At 52.4% G+C, this 13,796-nt stretch overlaps 2 protein-coding genes and 1 long non-coding RNA gene across 8 annotated transcripts in view; all 3 read right to left on the reverse strand.

The window, feature by feature from the left end:
* Positions 1-2,520: 2,520 nt before the first annotated feature.
* LOC142058647 (uncharacterized) lies at positions 2,521-9,445 on the reverse strand. Of its 2 annotated transcripts, XR_012661058.1 has the most exons (5): positions 8,085-8,222; positions 7,937-8,002; positions 7,400-7,492; positions 5,972-6,079; positions 2,521-5,074 (listed from the first exon to the last, which is right to left on the reverse strand). It is a non-coding gene; the product is annotated as an uncharacterized LOC142058647 (long non-coding RNA). The 2 variants fall into 2 exon arrangements; XR_012661059.1 differs by lacking the exon at positions 7,400-7,492 and having other exon boundaries at positions 8,085-9,445.
* Positions 9,446-12,428: 2,983 nt separating this feature from the next.
* Positions 12,429-13,001, reverse strand: BRK1 (BRICK1 subunit of SCAR/WAVE actin nucleating complex). Its single transcript, XM_075096211.1, has 3 exons — positions 12,841-13,001; positions 12,671-12,753; positions 12,429-12,591 (listed from the first exon to the last, which is right to left on the reverse strand). The coding sequence occupies exons 1-3, from the start codon at positions 12,956-12,958 to the stop codon at positions 12,565-12,567; spliced, it is 228 nt and encodes a 75-aa protein (XP_074952312.1). The 5' UTR covers positions 12,959-13,001; the 3' UTR covers positions 12,429-12,564.
* Positions 12,995-13,796, reverse strand: part of FANCD2 (FA complementation group D2) — a 57,523-nt gene continuing 56,721 nt past the window's right edge. For 4 of the 5 annotated variants that reach the window (XM_075096195.1, XM_075096192.1, XM_075096194.1 and 1 more), the window contains exons 43-44: positions 13,298-13,372; positions 12,996-13,139 (exon numbers count right to left, since the gene is read on the reverse strand). In XM_075096195.1, coding sequence (XP_074952296.1) covers positions 13,059-13,139; positions 13,298-13,372 — 156 coding nt within the window. In that variant the 3' untranslated portion in view covers positions 12,996-13,058. Of the gene's footprint in view, positions 13,140-13,297; positions 13,373-13,796 lie in introns of all 5 variants that reach the window. The other variant, XM_075096196.1, reaches the window with a different exon arrangement.

The following is a 13,796-nucleotide window of genomic DNA, read 5'->3' on the forward strand; positions in this document are numbered from 1 at the left end:
ATGCAAGTTTTTGCAGAATCATATGGAAGAGTGGATCATGTTGTACTTTACTGAGACCTTTTGGAGGCCAGAGATTTTTTCTCATTCTGTACCCTTCTGTGGAATTGCTTGCCATAATAACTAATTATATTAATATTTCAAACTAACACAGTAAAATTTTTGCTAGAGTGTTAAATTTAAGAATTAGGCCTAACTTTAATTTTTATCTGGAAACAGGAGTTTCTTGTTCTATACAGATCTTTTAGCACCTCTCCTAAACACCAACAAGAACCAAGCAGAACACTATGCTCACCTCTATGTCTGTTTTTCCTTATTGTTTCCTTAAACTTTTACTTCTAGTGAAAATTCTATTTTCTTCAAATTCATTAGAAGCTTTCTAATATGATGTGTTGTAGAAAGTAGATCAGGATGCTATAGCTATATTCTTACAGTAAAACATCATTATTTACACCAAAAATCTCTGGTTTCTTATCACTACTAAGATGGTGGCGATAGAGGCCGAAGATGCACAAGGTGAAATCTTGTCCATGTGTTGCAGACCCTATTGGCAGACTCCAAGGAAATGTTCTTCTTTGTTTCTCCTTATTGCCAATGGCAATATTGCTAATAGCAGGCTACTGTGCAGATTCTTGACTCTCACAGTTTTTGGTTTTTTTTTTGGCTGGGTGTTAAGACATTAAGCAGCTGTCCTGTGCCTTTTCTGGCAAGCCAAATACAAACAGACCTTGAAATAATTAAGCACAAGATTTTGCTACAGCTGGTCTAGAACCGTGTGGAGCAGCTCTTGAGCCACCAGCAGCTCGGTTGCCCCGCGCTGAGCATTGCTTAGGTGTGTCACAGGCATATGGACACCATCCTTAATATTTTGCACCACCCAGAAGGTGGCTGTAGCTACTCTTGCAAACACAGCTCCCAGTTTGTCAAAGACAAATGCTCCGCGTTTCTGCAACTCCCCAGAAGGTATTCCTTTTCTCCCTCTATGAGTGATCAACATTTCAAAATCCACCCTTTTTTGGGGTCAGAAGTTAGCGAAAAAGCCACTAGCCCATCAGGATTGCTGAACTCCTTCCGTGTGTGCTGAAGCATTTGTGCAGAAAGGCTGCCATCGTGTGGCCTTGTGCCTAGCCATGGGGACAGGGTGCCGGAGGCCCTTGCCAGCAGCCTTGCTCCCACCCTACCCTCCATATCCCTCTTCAGGTTTTTTGGTTGTTTTATTTTTTTTTTTAGTTTTACTTGGCTCTGCCGATGCTCAGCTCCTCCAGCCTTTGCAGGCACAGGGTGTCCCAGCCTGCCGCAGGGGCTGCAGCTGCAGCCTGCCAGAACAAGCGCTTCCCAGCCATCAGTTTTTTTTGCTGCTGTGCTATAAAATGCGAAGCTCTGGCTTTTCTGGCTTTCTCTACACAGTGGGATTAAAGCAGAACCAAAGGCTAGTTCAGACTACCGACCTAAAAAGCAAAAATATTTCACAGCTCAGGCTTCTTGTGGGAATATGCTTAGTTTCTTAGCACAGAAGCACAGCAGCTTAAATGGTAGTCTCTCTTAAAGGCCAGAAATGTGAAGGTGGCAGTGCTAATCTGAATGTCACAGCACCTCCAGCTGGACAGCCCTCCACAATCTCCAGCTGACTAAGGCAGTTGCTATTAGGTTTGAGATTCTGCTTATCCTATACTTGAAGCATTTGTCTGAAGTGCCAACCAGTCAGGTTTAGAAAGGTGGGAATGTGGACCTGGGTCTCCCACTTGGTCATATGACGTATTTCTTTCCCTGACCAGTCTCTAAGATAAAAATGGCCTGTGGTTTTGGAGCCTGGGGTTTGGCTGGGGTTCTAGATCAGGAGACAGGGTAGGATTTGTGTGTGATCATACAGGAAAGGAGTAACTGCTATAGCAAAGCAGATTCATGGCCTGTTGATCTCTTTGGTTTCCCCAACAGTGGACTAATTAAACACTGTTCAAAGGCATGCTCAGCACTCAAAGACAGCCAGTGTGTAATCCTCCTTCCCGCAGAGGCATGGGCATCCAGACACTGTGATCCACTCCTTAAGAGTGTCTCCTAGCTGAGAGATGGGTGGTAATAATGTAGGTTGGGTAGAGGAGGAGAGCTGAGCTCTTCCAATCCAGTTCCTGCAGTCATCACTAAATGTAGAGCTGGTACTGACACAGTGCTTCTGGGCTGGCTGTGAAATGCCTGGCATGCACTGGTGTGGAATATTTTTTAAATCTTTTCATATTATAGTGGTAGCTGAGCTTTAGCAAACAAAAGATGGGAGCTAAGGAAACCTGAACTACCAGGCAGCAAGGCACTAGCCAGCTGCCTCGCTGTGTGTCGGCTCAGCCTGGATTGTGAGGCTTCCCACTGACAACCCGCTGCTTCTACTTTTCAAATGGGGAAACACTTTAGAGGTCTGATTTGGCAGCTGTTGTCTCAGTGACATCCCATAACTAGAGAAGTGCTGTTCCACATGCTTAATGAAGCAATGGAGGCTGTTCGGGTGTTTTAGTCTTGACGAGAGCTTGCACTGTGTGGATGCATTTATTTCCTTTTATTTGCATTTCCTTTTTAATTCCTAGAGAAACAGAAGCCAAGAATTAATTATACAAAGTCCAGGATTACAGCAATTTTACACCTACAAGGCAGATATCTACATTCAGTATGGTTGCTTCAGCCCTCCTTTGAGCTTACTGAGGCCCTCCTAGGGTGCAAACCTTATGATCATTTTTTGTATCTGTCTTTGGGGGAGACCACTGTCTTGCAGTAAAAGCCTACCAGTGTTTGTGCAGGCATGCCAGCTAAGTAGCTCGGGTGTCTAAAGTTAGGTCACCTGAATGTTATCAATGAGTCCCTGACAGATGAGGGAGAAAAAAAGACTCCAGTCCTGCTGCTCTCTCAACAGAAGGCTTGCATCAAACCAATGGTCAGTCTAGCCCAGCATCCCTTGCCTGTGGGTGAAGCCCAGTGTGGCACGTAAGAGAAAGGCAAACATGGGATAATTCCCCTGTGTGCTCTCCCCGTGCCCCTGTGATCTACAGCATCAATTTCGTGAGCAGCAGAGGAGCCTGGTGACCTCTTGGCTGGCTCCTGGCAGCTCTCCAAATACCCTTCCCAGGCCATGTGCAACACCCCTCAAGGAGCAGATGGACCAACATATGGCCCCCACAGGGCTTTCTTACCAGGACAGTGCCCACACATACAGAGGAAGCCCACACTAAAGCACTGGAGGGAAAACCCATCATCCACGCTTCCTGTGGAGAAGCATTAAAACCCTCTCCCCCTCAACACTTCTCCACCTTGTTGGCAATAGTAACTGCCTTTGCCCTTTGGCCTAAAAAGCCATGTGCTTACCGTTGTACCCCCACAAACTGCCTTATCTGTATTAATGAATGGCCAGTTTGTAAATGTGTATTTTGCTTCCCTGTCCTGTGAACAGTGGCCACAGCCTTAGCACAGCTGAACTCTTACAAATGCTTCAGCCAGGCTTTCAATGTGCTGTTCAAGCAGTCGGGTGGTCACCACTTTGTTACTCCCATGGCAGCAAAAGTCTTGTTCAGGGAGCATCTTAGCAGGATGCTCAACACCCAGATGTGGAAATGCTTGGCAGCACTCCCAGTTGGTGATAGCCCATTAATTAGTGAGGACCTTTCCTTTGCCTCCAGGATATTTGCTTGTCGGGCTTGTGTCCCTGGAGACATTCTTGATGCCTTCCCTCTTTTCCTGGGTATCCCATTGGAGGAGGCCTGCAGCCAGATGATTCCATTGCAATAAATGTTCCCTCACCAGTCCATGCAACCGCCCAGCTTGGGCTCCTGTCACTGCCTCCCACACCACGCACTGGCCAGGTTGGTGTCACTGCCTATTGCTGGCCATGGCCATGGGCTGCCCCAGCCCCTCAGGGCCCTGCCGCTGGTTGGAGGAGCCCCATGCCTGGCCCTGTCCAGCCAACATTGCGGGCATCCATGGCTGTGCCCGGGCGTGGAGCTGGTGCTGGTGCCTGTGCCTTGCAGGGTTTGCTGTTGGTACCACCCGGACACTTGTGCAGCAGCTCTGTCCCCATTTATTTGGAGAGAAATGGCTGATCCCCGAAGCTGTTGGTCAGGGTTCTGTCAGCACAACCCCAAACCACTATGCTGGCCAGTGGGCTCGGAGGGCAGGAGGGCTGTTTTGGTGGGGCTGGAGCTGAAGGGCCCTGAGCTGGTCCCACTGCAGCAAGGCTTCTGGGGATGGGCTAGCAGGGCAATGGGGCCATGGGGAGTGTGGGCACGCTGGTTTTCCAGACAGGAGCGGTGGCTGCTGGCATTAGGTCCAGCTCTCAGGGGTGCTGGGGCAGCTGCTCAGGCTGTCCGTGCACGAGGGCAGCTGCTGGTTTCCAGCTTGGCTTCTGAAGCTGTAGAGGCATGTCTGTGTAGAAAGGAGGCTGCTGAGGCCCTCAGTTGCAGATGGGACACAGGGACTCCTCCACAGCATGGCCCAGAGGTGGCCAGGATCACCAGCATGGGCTGAGCTGCCAGCACACCTTGGCTGATGTGGACACCTGCACCTCACGGCCTCAGCAAGCAGGTGGATTCCCTCAGGCAGGTTCACTGGTCAGGAGTGGACACTAGTGCACATCTCACCTTCTAGCGCAATCTCATCCCTCACTCTTTCTCCTCCTGACCTTGCTTTGCCTATGCCTGGCACTCCTGGGGGCTGCTCTTGTCCAGGCAGAGTCAGTTTGAGCTAACACTGGCTCCAGTCAGAGCGGGCTCCCAAGAAGGCAGCCCAGGAATTAAGAGGCCAATTGAGGCATCTGACAGCAGCAGAAACGTGAGCAGTTTTTTTGGCCAAACGCTAACTCACCACTCCACAGCAGCCTGACTAGGAATGCTTTGTGGCTATGAGAAGCAGTGCGTGTGTGGGGAATCAATGACTCCCTGATTCCACTTCCTCTGCCAACAGAGCATGACACGGCACAACAGTACTGCAAGCAGCAGGGAAACCACAGTTGCTACAGTGCGGTGTTTTGGTGTATCTCGGGTCCAGAAAATGCCTGCAGTCTTCTGGGGACTGGAAACAGTTGTGGTTCTCTCACCAGCTGCATCTGGGGGAGCAATTCAGGACATTAGTCTGTCCTGTGCACCACTGGTATGCCTGCAGCACCATTGATATAGCCAGGGCATTCTCTTGTTTCCCCCCAGTGCTGGTGCCTGCAGGCATGCTCCCACCCTTTGGGGCAGATTGTCCCACTGAACAAGACTCAGAAGGCCAGGAGAACACGAGGGGGAGTGCAGCTGCTTGACTAGCTGCTCCTTCAAGGGACACGGACAAAAGCCATCCCTGCAGCTGGGAGTGCCAGCCCCAACTCACTCTCCCCCCAGGCCAGCTCCCATACCCTGAGGAGATTGTTAGGCCTTCTCAAGAGGCACTTGAGCCTTGCTTTCCCTTTCTGCCTTTTCTCCAGCGTGGGAACTGCTTGCAGACACTCCCAGGTTTCAGGACGTGACTCCCACTTAGGGACCCCAGCGAGGCTGCTCAGTACCTGAGTCCATTTGAAAAAATTCATAAATGCTGCCGTGGCGGTGTCCTCCAGGCTTTGACAGCACTACCAAAAAGTAGATGATAGGTAAAGCCTCAGCATGGCTCAGGCACAGAGGGTACAGGAGAACAGGGAGGTTCCCTCTAAGCCCATGCCCCATCTGGGAGTTAGGGCACCGCTCTGGACCTCAGCTCATGGGAGGGATCCCACTCTATGCCGCTTTGTGCCTTGGGCCTCTAGGGACTCACGGCAAGCTCTGGGGTGCAGCTACAGTGGGAGGTACATTCGTGCAGGAGTCACATTTCCCACCATCTGCAGAATGTGGTCCAGAAGCCTCAGACCCAAAAAACTTTCAGCTTTGGCTGCTGATATGACGTGCAGGAGAGGGCACTGGGGGAAGAGCCTACTTGACATACAGCAATCCTGGTGGATTACACTGGTTGACCATGGGACAGCAATTACCTCTTGTGCTGATGGCTTGCATTGCCTCCGTTTCTTCAGGATGGACTGGCAGTAAGCCGCTGCTTCCTCCTGCAAACACATCATTCTGCACAGCCTCTTGGTCTGCCTCTTGAGAAAGAAAAAGGGACAGCTGGATCAGATGGAACCGTTACCCGTCAGGGAGGGAGATGGCATCTTCAGGAGGCAATTTCTCAAAGCCATAGATAAATTTTAAAAACAGTGCCTGGGTTTTTAGGGCTGCACCCTGTTGCTAATCCAAACAGCTGCCAGGCCTGACCTGCTGGGACACCAGGAAATTGCGTGTGATCTTCTGGTTCACCTTGTATGTAGTACATTTTTAGCAAACTGTAAGGTGATGCTAAATGCCTTCTTTCAAAGAGGGCGGGAAGAAGCTGCAGCAAGGCCCTTCTGCACAGGGCTCCTCCACAAGGCCCTCATGCCCTTCCTCATAAGCCCCAGCAATGGTCATATTTGTCCCATCCCAGCTATTGGTCTGCAGACGGGAAATTGAGCACAACCAAAAAGCCAGCTGCATCAGCATCTCCACACAACTACCAGCACTAGGAACGGGCAAAGAGCATTGCTTGGGATCTCGCTCCCACCTGGAACCGGCCCAGTGGACAAGCAGTGCTGTGCGTGAGCTGAGCCCAAGTGCAGCACACACCAGGCCCTCAAATCTGCCTACTGATGTCAGCACAAACCAGCTCTGAGCTGTAATGGTAAAACTGGGACAGCAGCTGCCCCTGGCACTTGGCTTGACCCACAACTGGCAGCAGAGGCTCTGCATCATCTCTGTGGCTTGCTGGCACCTGCCGGCAAGGTGTGAAACCTGGTGTCACTGCTGCAAGGCTCTGATTGATCCCTTCCTGCTGCTCAGGCCACAGCGTGTCCAGACTTGTATCTAAAACCTCCAGTTGCCAAGCCTCACAGCTAAGGCAGAGTGAAATAAACCCACCATGTCCTCTCTCCAGTTTCTCCTGGAGGAGGTATTTGCCTTAAGACTTTGGATGGCTCTGGGCACTTTTTTCCTCCTTCAGCTTGACACTTTGCTCTTGGAGGGCCTTAGCAGAATGTATTTGGTTCAATTTCACATGAATTAATTATGGAAAACCTGTGCTTAGCATGTGAGGTCAGTAAAGACAGACTAGTCACCCTTGCACTGCCAGCTGGGCTGTAGTGCAGCATCCAGCTGAGGAGCTGGAAAAGTCCTCCCTACAGGCACATATCTAACTAATCATCCAGAGAAGCTTCTGTCATCTATTGTGATTTACATCAGCAGAACCGAATGCTGGAAGCGGTAAGGGGATCACACAGGGAGAGGGCACAAGCCTGCAGGTCTCCATCCTCACACCTGTGGAGGCGCCTGGCTGGCTGACCTTTGGGCTTTGAGCTGGCAGCTCTCAAAGGGAGGAAAAAGCCATGACATACCCACACCATCTCCCGGAGCCTTGCTCCTGGAACCCAGCTGGGTCACCTTCACCTATGGGCACAGCTGCAAACAAGTGCAGGACACAACAGCTCCTGTGACACAGTTCAAGATACTTCTTCAGCTTGGAATGGCAGGGAACGCAATTCAGAGAGGGGATCACTCCACAGCCCTCATCTCTCCCTTCCACTCAGGAGCATGGTGCAGAGTCACCGCATGCCTGCACTGCCACCATGCTGGGACAAAACAAACCATGTACGGAGCTGCCAGGAGAAAGGACTCCCTGGAGCTCACACCAGCTCTAAAAACTCAACCCCAACAAGCCCACTGTCGTGGCACCTGCACCGGAAGCAGCTCAGGCTCCAAGGGGCGGGCAAAGACAGCTTCACAAGGCAAAGTGCCCCAGGGCACATCACTAAGCCTGACCTGTTATGTCTCTGCGCTTTTCCATGTCTGTGCATTGGCTACGGAAGGACCAACTTGCATGTCACATGGAAAGAAGATTAAAAAGTAAATGCTCCTTCCTCCCACTGACTTACCTCTAGGATTGCGCTCAGGGTTGAAGACAGGCCAAGAATTCAGGAAGCCATTGACTTTCAGAGGATCTTAAGGAAAATGGCACATGAATAAGCTCTTGCCATATTGTCAGTGTTTATTCCTTCAAGGAAAGGGACACTGAGAACTCACCTCCAGGATGCCCCAAGGGCTCCCAACCAACACCCAGCTAAGAAGCTGAATAACCATCACCACCACCCTCATCTAGAAGCAAGCACAGATGAGAAACATTTCCATTGCATGTTGGGATCCACTGCTGCCTTCGTGAACTGCAGGCACTGGAAGGGGGTCAGGTAAAGACATGGAAGCCAGATGTAGGCAGAGCTTGCCAAAGCTGCAGGGGGGCCTGGTGACCTCTTGGCTGGCTCCTGGCAGCTTTCCAAATACTCTTCCCAGGCCATGTGCAACACCCCTCGAGGAGTGGATAGACCAACATACAGCCCCTCAGAGCTTTCTTACCAAGAGCTCTCACACACACAGAGGAAGCCCACACTAAAGCACTGGACGGAAAAAAAACATCATCCATGCTTCCTGGGGAGAAGAGCCCACTGGCCTGTGAAAGGCTGTGTCAGCATCTCCCGTTTACCTGCTCCCCGTGCTCGCCACAGAGCAGCCTGGGCAGCCCTGGCGTGCAGGGCTGCCAGGAAGAGGATAAGGATTAGGTGGCAGGCAGGGGCCATGGCCCTCCAACACTTGCACCATCCTGCTGCCACTGCTACAGTAGTCAGGGCCAGAGGCTGAGGCATTGGTTCATATGGCTGGCACAGCACCGTGGGGCTCTGTGACCTCACAGCCAGGATGAGGCTGTGTGGAGACAGCACTCAGCACACTTATGGAGAGCTGCTGCAGCACAGCTCAGGGAGTTGCCCTCTCAGGGAGGGGAGCATGTCCCGCTGGGCAGCCTCCATCCAAGGGCTGGGACACAGGCCACAGATCTGCCCTGTTTCCAGGCACTCTCGCAAGGGCAGCAAGGAGCTCACAGTTCTCCAGAACAGGAATCCACAGCCAAGGGATTTCAGGGCCTGCAAGAAGCAAGCAGCCCAACCACCCAAGACTGAGGTGCTCTCCATTGTTGCAGCTCCCTTGGTGTGATGTTTCTGGCCTCAGCCTTTTCATGCGCGAGTTAGCAGAGTCAGCAACCTGAGATCAGCAAGCTGATCTCCTGTGAACACAAGTCAGTCAAGGTGAGCTCTTGGCAGGACTCCAAGTTTGATCTATCCAGTGTTTCCCCAGGATATTATTCCCAAAGTTTTGCTCCAGGATGTACCCATGAGAATCCTCCCCTTCCCCAAAAGAGGGTTCCGCCAACTACTGGCTTCACTCACCTGTGATATGAAGTGCACAGGATGTATCAGACTGCACGCGGAGAGGGACCGTGAGGGGAAAGGTAAGCTGATGGTGTATCTGCCCTAAAGCTTTTATGTGCACTAGGACCAAGTCCCAGGTCCCAACGCTTTGCAGAGTTCAGAGCAATACTGCTAGCAGCTTTTTGGAAACTGTACACAAAAAATGTCAGTGAATCTGGAGACCTTCCATACCCCTGTGACTTCCCCAGCTCACTGACCTGGCATGATCAGCAGGCAATCACAGGCAGGCAGGGCCAGTCGTCTTTCAGAGACATCTGCCTGGGGCGACTTCCACTGCTGTCAGTGCCTTGGCACCAAAATGCAAGCAGACACTATCTTCTGGGATCTTTAAAGAGAAGTCCAGCTTTGCAAAGCTATTAGGGACAAAGCACTGCTCTCCCTCAACAACTCAGCTGTGTCCTAACATGCTCCCCTCTTGAGATCACCACGGGTCACTGCATTATTATCAGCCATTTTCTAAAATCAAGGCTTTACTAGCAGTAAGTACCTACAGAGCCCAAAGGTTATTTACTCAAAGGTAGAATATTTGAGAAGTCTGGTCCAATCTATACATCTTAAAATATGCTCTTTGGATCAAACACTACAACCTTTATGGGATATGCAAAGCTTGAATTCAAGCTCTATCTCCTCCTTCTGCTGACACTAGAAAAATGGCGATGCCAAGAGAGTATCACCTCTTCTCCTGCCCGAGAATTTTGACATTCAGTACTACCACTCATTCCCTAACCTTGGAACCATTAATTCAATTGAGGACCGCAGGATTGCTCCAATCTCTCCATGAGGTCTGGCTGCCTGTCCAGCAGGCAGCAAGCACTAAAAGCCCACTGTTCACCACTTGAGGGTGCAAACCTTTCTCAAGCTACAGATGTAGCTCAGGCTCTAATGAAACCGCTCCGTTCTGGCACCTTCATAGAAGGCTTCAGAAGTGCTTGCTTTCCAGTACAGGCTCTGGGAAAAGGTCTCAGACCACCAAAATGTCTCAGCTACCAATAACTAGAGCTGCAAGAGCACCCGAGCAGCTAGCTCTCTCAGGGCAAGAGCAAAGCACACTTTGAGGACACAGAACACACCGTCATCTCCTGGTATGTTACATGTGTGGTGGGGAGAACAGCACCACTACCACACCATGTAAATCAATTTCCCGATTTAGAATACACAGCTCCACTCAGGAAAAGTTTAATGTGGGTTTCTGGGGCATCATATCCCAAAAAAGACACAGTACAAGAAAAAAAGGCAAGCAGAATTCCCCAGCCTTTAAAACAATCTGAATGCTTCAAGTATATCAAAACTCCATGTACTACAGGGCTGCACCCTGCAGCAGCTGCTAGAAGCAGCTGTATCTGCCCGAGGACCAGGCAGCTTCTCTACCTCCCAGGGATGGACTGGAATAAGCAGCACCCAAACCAGAAAGCCTGGTCTTGCAGAGCCCTCGGGAACTACCAAGTATCCCTGAAAGGGAAAAAGGGCAGCACCCTGTACTGCAGTGAGCTGCCCAGCACCCCTCCTGGGAGATGAACCAGACAGGCCGATCCCACAGTGCTCAAGCTGTGTGAGCAGGTGTCCTGGGAGGAGCAGGACTCTCTGGAGGGCAGATCCCTACAGCAAAACTGCTTTGGCCACACCGACTCCTTGTGTGACACACACACCTACTCCTGTGAGAAACCCTGGGGTCAGAGGGAAAAGGGAGAACCATTACAGGAGCCTGTCAGAAAACCAGTAAAGGATCCGAGAGACACACCACACAGTAGCTGGGAAGGGAAACAAGCAGTGGATCTCAAGCGAAGATGTCAGCCCGGTATAGCCCCACTCCCAGAGACATCTGTGGTACCCTCTGGCTCCCATTCAGTCTTCAGGTCAAGAATCTTAGGATATTTTAGGCAGGGACATCTGGTGGTCTCTAGCTCCCCACCCCCGCCGCCCCGCACACACACATTCAAAGCAGGGCTAACTTCAAAGTCAGATCCAGCTGTCCAGGGCCTTGTCCAGACAAGTACTGAGCTACATCCAAGGACACGGGGATCTCACAACTCCACTCCAGCACATCCAGAAGCAGTGAATGGGCCATGGGCACACTTTTGATGTGCTTGGGCCGCAGAGCCTCTTAGGAAAGAGACAGCTGCTTTCCCTCTACCTACCAATCTTGTATGACAGCACCATCTCTCATCATTTGCTATTGCTGCTGAGCGAAAGCACAATGATCTGTGGCTGCTCCACTGGACAGTAAGCTATGGAGGGACTATGCACCAGAAGTGGCCAAGCCTCCCAGATGCACAGCCCAACCTGAAAGTAAAGCTTAACTGGCTAGATGAGCTGAGGAAAAGGCTGGAAGAGCACTTATTCAATGAATGGAAACACAGAGCTTCCTAGGGAGAACAAAACTGTGATCTTGGTGAGCTGATATCAGACCTGCTGAGCTCAAAAATATAAAGAACATTAAGTTACCCAGGTGCCCAGTAAACACTGCAGACATCACATTGCCATAATGAAAAAGATAGCTTCCAGCTGGAGAATAACATACCAAGACATTTAAAGCCTGCTGGGAAACAGGAAGACTTTTACTGACACCAACTCCATGGACTCCCCAACGAATGCTAAATATGAACAATGAGTCTGCAGCTCTAGGCATCCACTGAAAAACTGAAATAAATAGAGGGGTGGTGGGAAGAGATTTCCTCCTCCTTGTCACCTATGTCCCTAGAGAGGAGGGTAAACACCTCTTCTTAGATGCCAGCAAAGGGCACTCTCCTGTGGCATGTGCACCATGACAGGTGAGCCTACCGCCCCCCACCTAGCCCTGACAGCGTGCACACGGAGAGGTTGAGACACCCTCCAAACCATCAGAATCACCAGATTTTTCCACTGTGACCCCAGCAGGAACACAAAGCACCTCAAAGGTTGAGCCACATTGGTCAGGTGCCTCCCAGAACTGACAGCAGTCAGGCCTGCAGCCCCCCCGAGCGTGTCCCCTCCCGTCGCGCCCCCATGCAAGGGGAGGAAGGTGGGCCTGGACCCAGCAGGTGGAATGGCAGGCTCTGGACATCCAAGACGGTGTCAGGGAGGTGGGCACCCGGCGGCCCGGCCCCAGGCAGGCAGGCAGAGAGCAGGCAGGGCAGGAGCACAGCTGTTTATTGGCAACACAAGCAGAGGTGGCGGTGGCGGTGGCGGCGGCGGCGGCGGGCCCCGAGCAGGCTGTGGGGCCGTGGTGCTCCGGCGGGGGTCGGGGGGAGCCCGGGGCCGCCCCAGGCCTAGGTCAGCGTCTCGCCCTTGGTGACCTGCCGGGAAGAGGAAACGCCTCAGCCCGGAACAGCCCCGGCCCCGGCCCCGACCGGAGTCCCCCGCCCCGCCGCTCACCCGCGCCTCGATGTACTCGATCCTCCGCTCCAGCGCCGTCAGCTTCTCGTTCAGGGTGGCCAGCCGGGACCGGCACGACATGTCTGCGGGAACGCGGCAGTAAGAGACCGCGGGCGTGCGTCCCGGCCCGCTGCCACCCCACCCCGCCCCGTCGCCGCCGCCGCCCTCACCGAAGGAGTTGAGGAAGTCCGCAATCTTCTTGATGGAGCTGGTGATCACCTCGATGTACTCCCGGTTGGCCCAGTCCTGGTGAATCTCCCGCTGCACCGGGTCCTCCTGCACCGACATGGCCGCCCCGCCACCGCCCCGCCGCGTAATGCGGCTGCGCGGGCCGCGCCCCCTTCCCCCCTCCCCCCGCGCCTGCGCGTCCCCGCCGCCACCAGGTCTCTCAGGGTCCCGTCGGAGACGGGGCGCCCGGCCCGGCCGCCCCGTCTTCGTCGCTGGCCTCCGTGCCGCTCCCGCTGGGCTCCTGCGGGGGAGGGGACACACACACACGACACACCATCAGAGGCGCAGCTGTGTTCTGTCACGTCGTGTCCCGTACTCCCCCCCCCCCCCCGCCTTGTTTGCATTACAACCACAGCTTCAGCCAAGACACTGGGAGCTGCATCGCCTGTGGAGAAGTACCTCAGCGGGGCTTTCCGCGGAGTCCTCCTCATCGGAGTCCCTCCCTTCAGAGGCTTGAGACAAAATTTCTTCTCCCTAAATTGAATGCAGAGAGGCCTGTGCTGAGTGAAGCAGCCAAGGCCTGCCAGGATGGAACGGAAGAAAGCGGCATTTTGTTACCATCTTAAATAAATGGGTTTTCAGTAAAAAGCAGGTTTTGTTTCGACTGCCCTGCTTCTGTCATGAAAGATGAGAAAAATGGCCAGAATTTGCTTCCATTAAAGCCACATGAAAGCAGGCGCGTGAAGACCTGTTCAAGTCACCTTTACCTCTTCCCTTCTTTGCAGGTAGTTCTTGCTGCCAAGTGGAGGAAGGATCCCCCCCACCCATCTATTACAAACAGTAAAAACCGACCACTTGGGTGTGATGGACTCGCTGCAAGGAAGCCCCCAGAGATGCAGGCCCTTAACCTTGAAATAAAATGCTTCTTTCTGCTGCACTAGACATGACTGTAATACGG

The sequence above is a fragment of the Phalacrocorax aristotelis genome, chromosome 6 (assembly GCF_949628215.1).
Source record: "Phalacrocorax aristotelis chromosome 6, bGulAri2.1, whole genome shotgun sequence".
NCBI classification, from domain to species: Eukaryota; Metazoa; Chordata; class Aves; order Suliformes; family Phalacrocoracidae; genus Phalacrocorax; species Phalacrocorax aristotelis.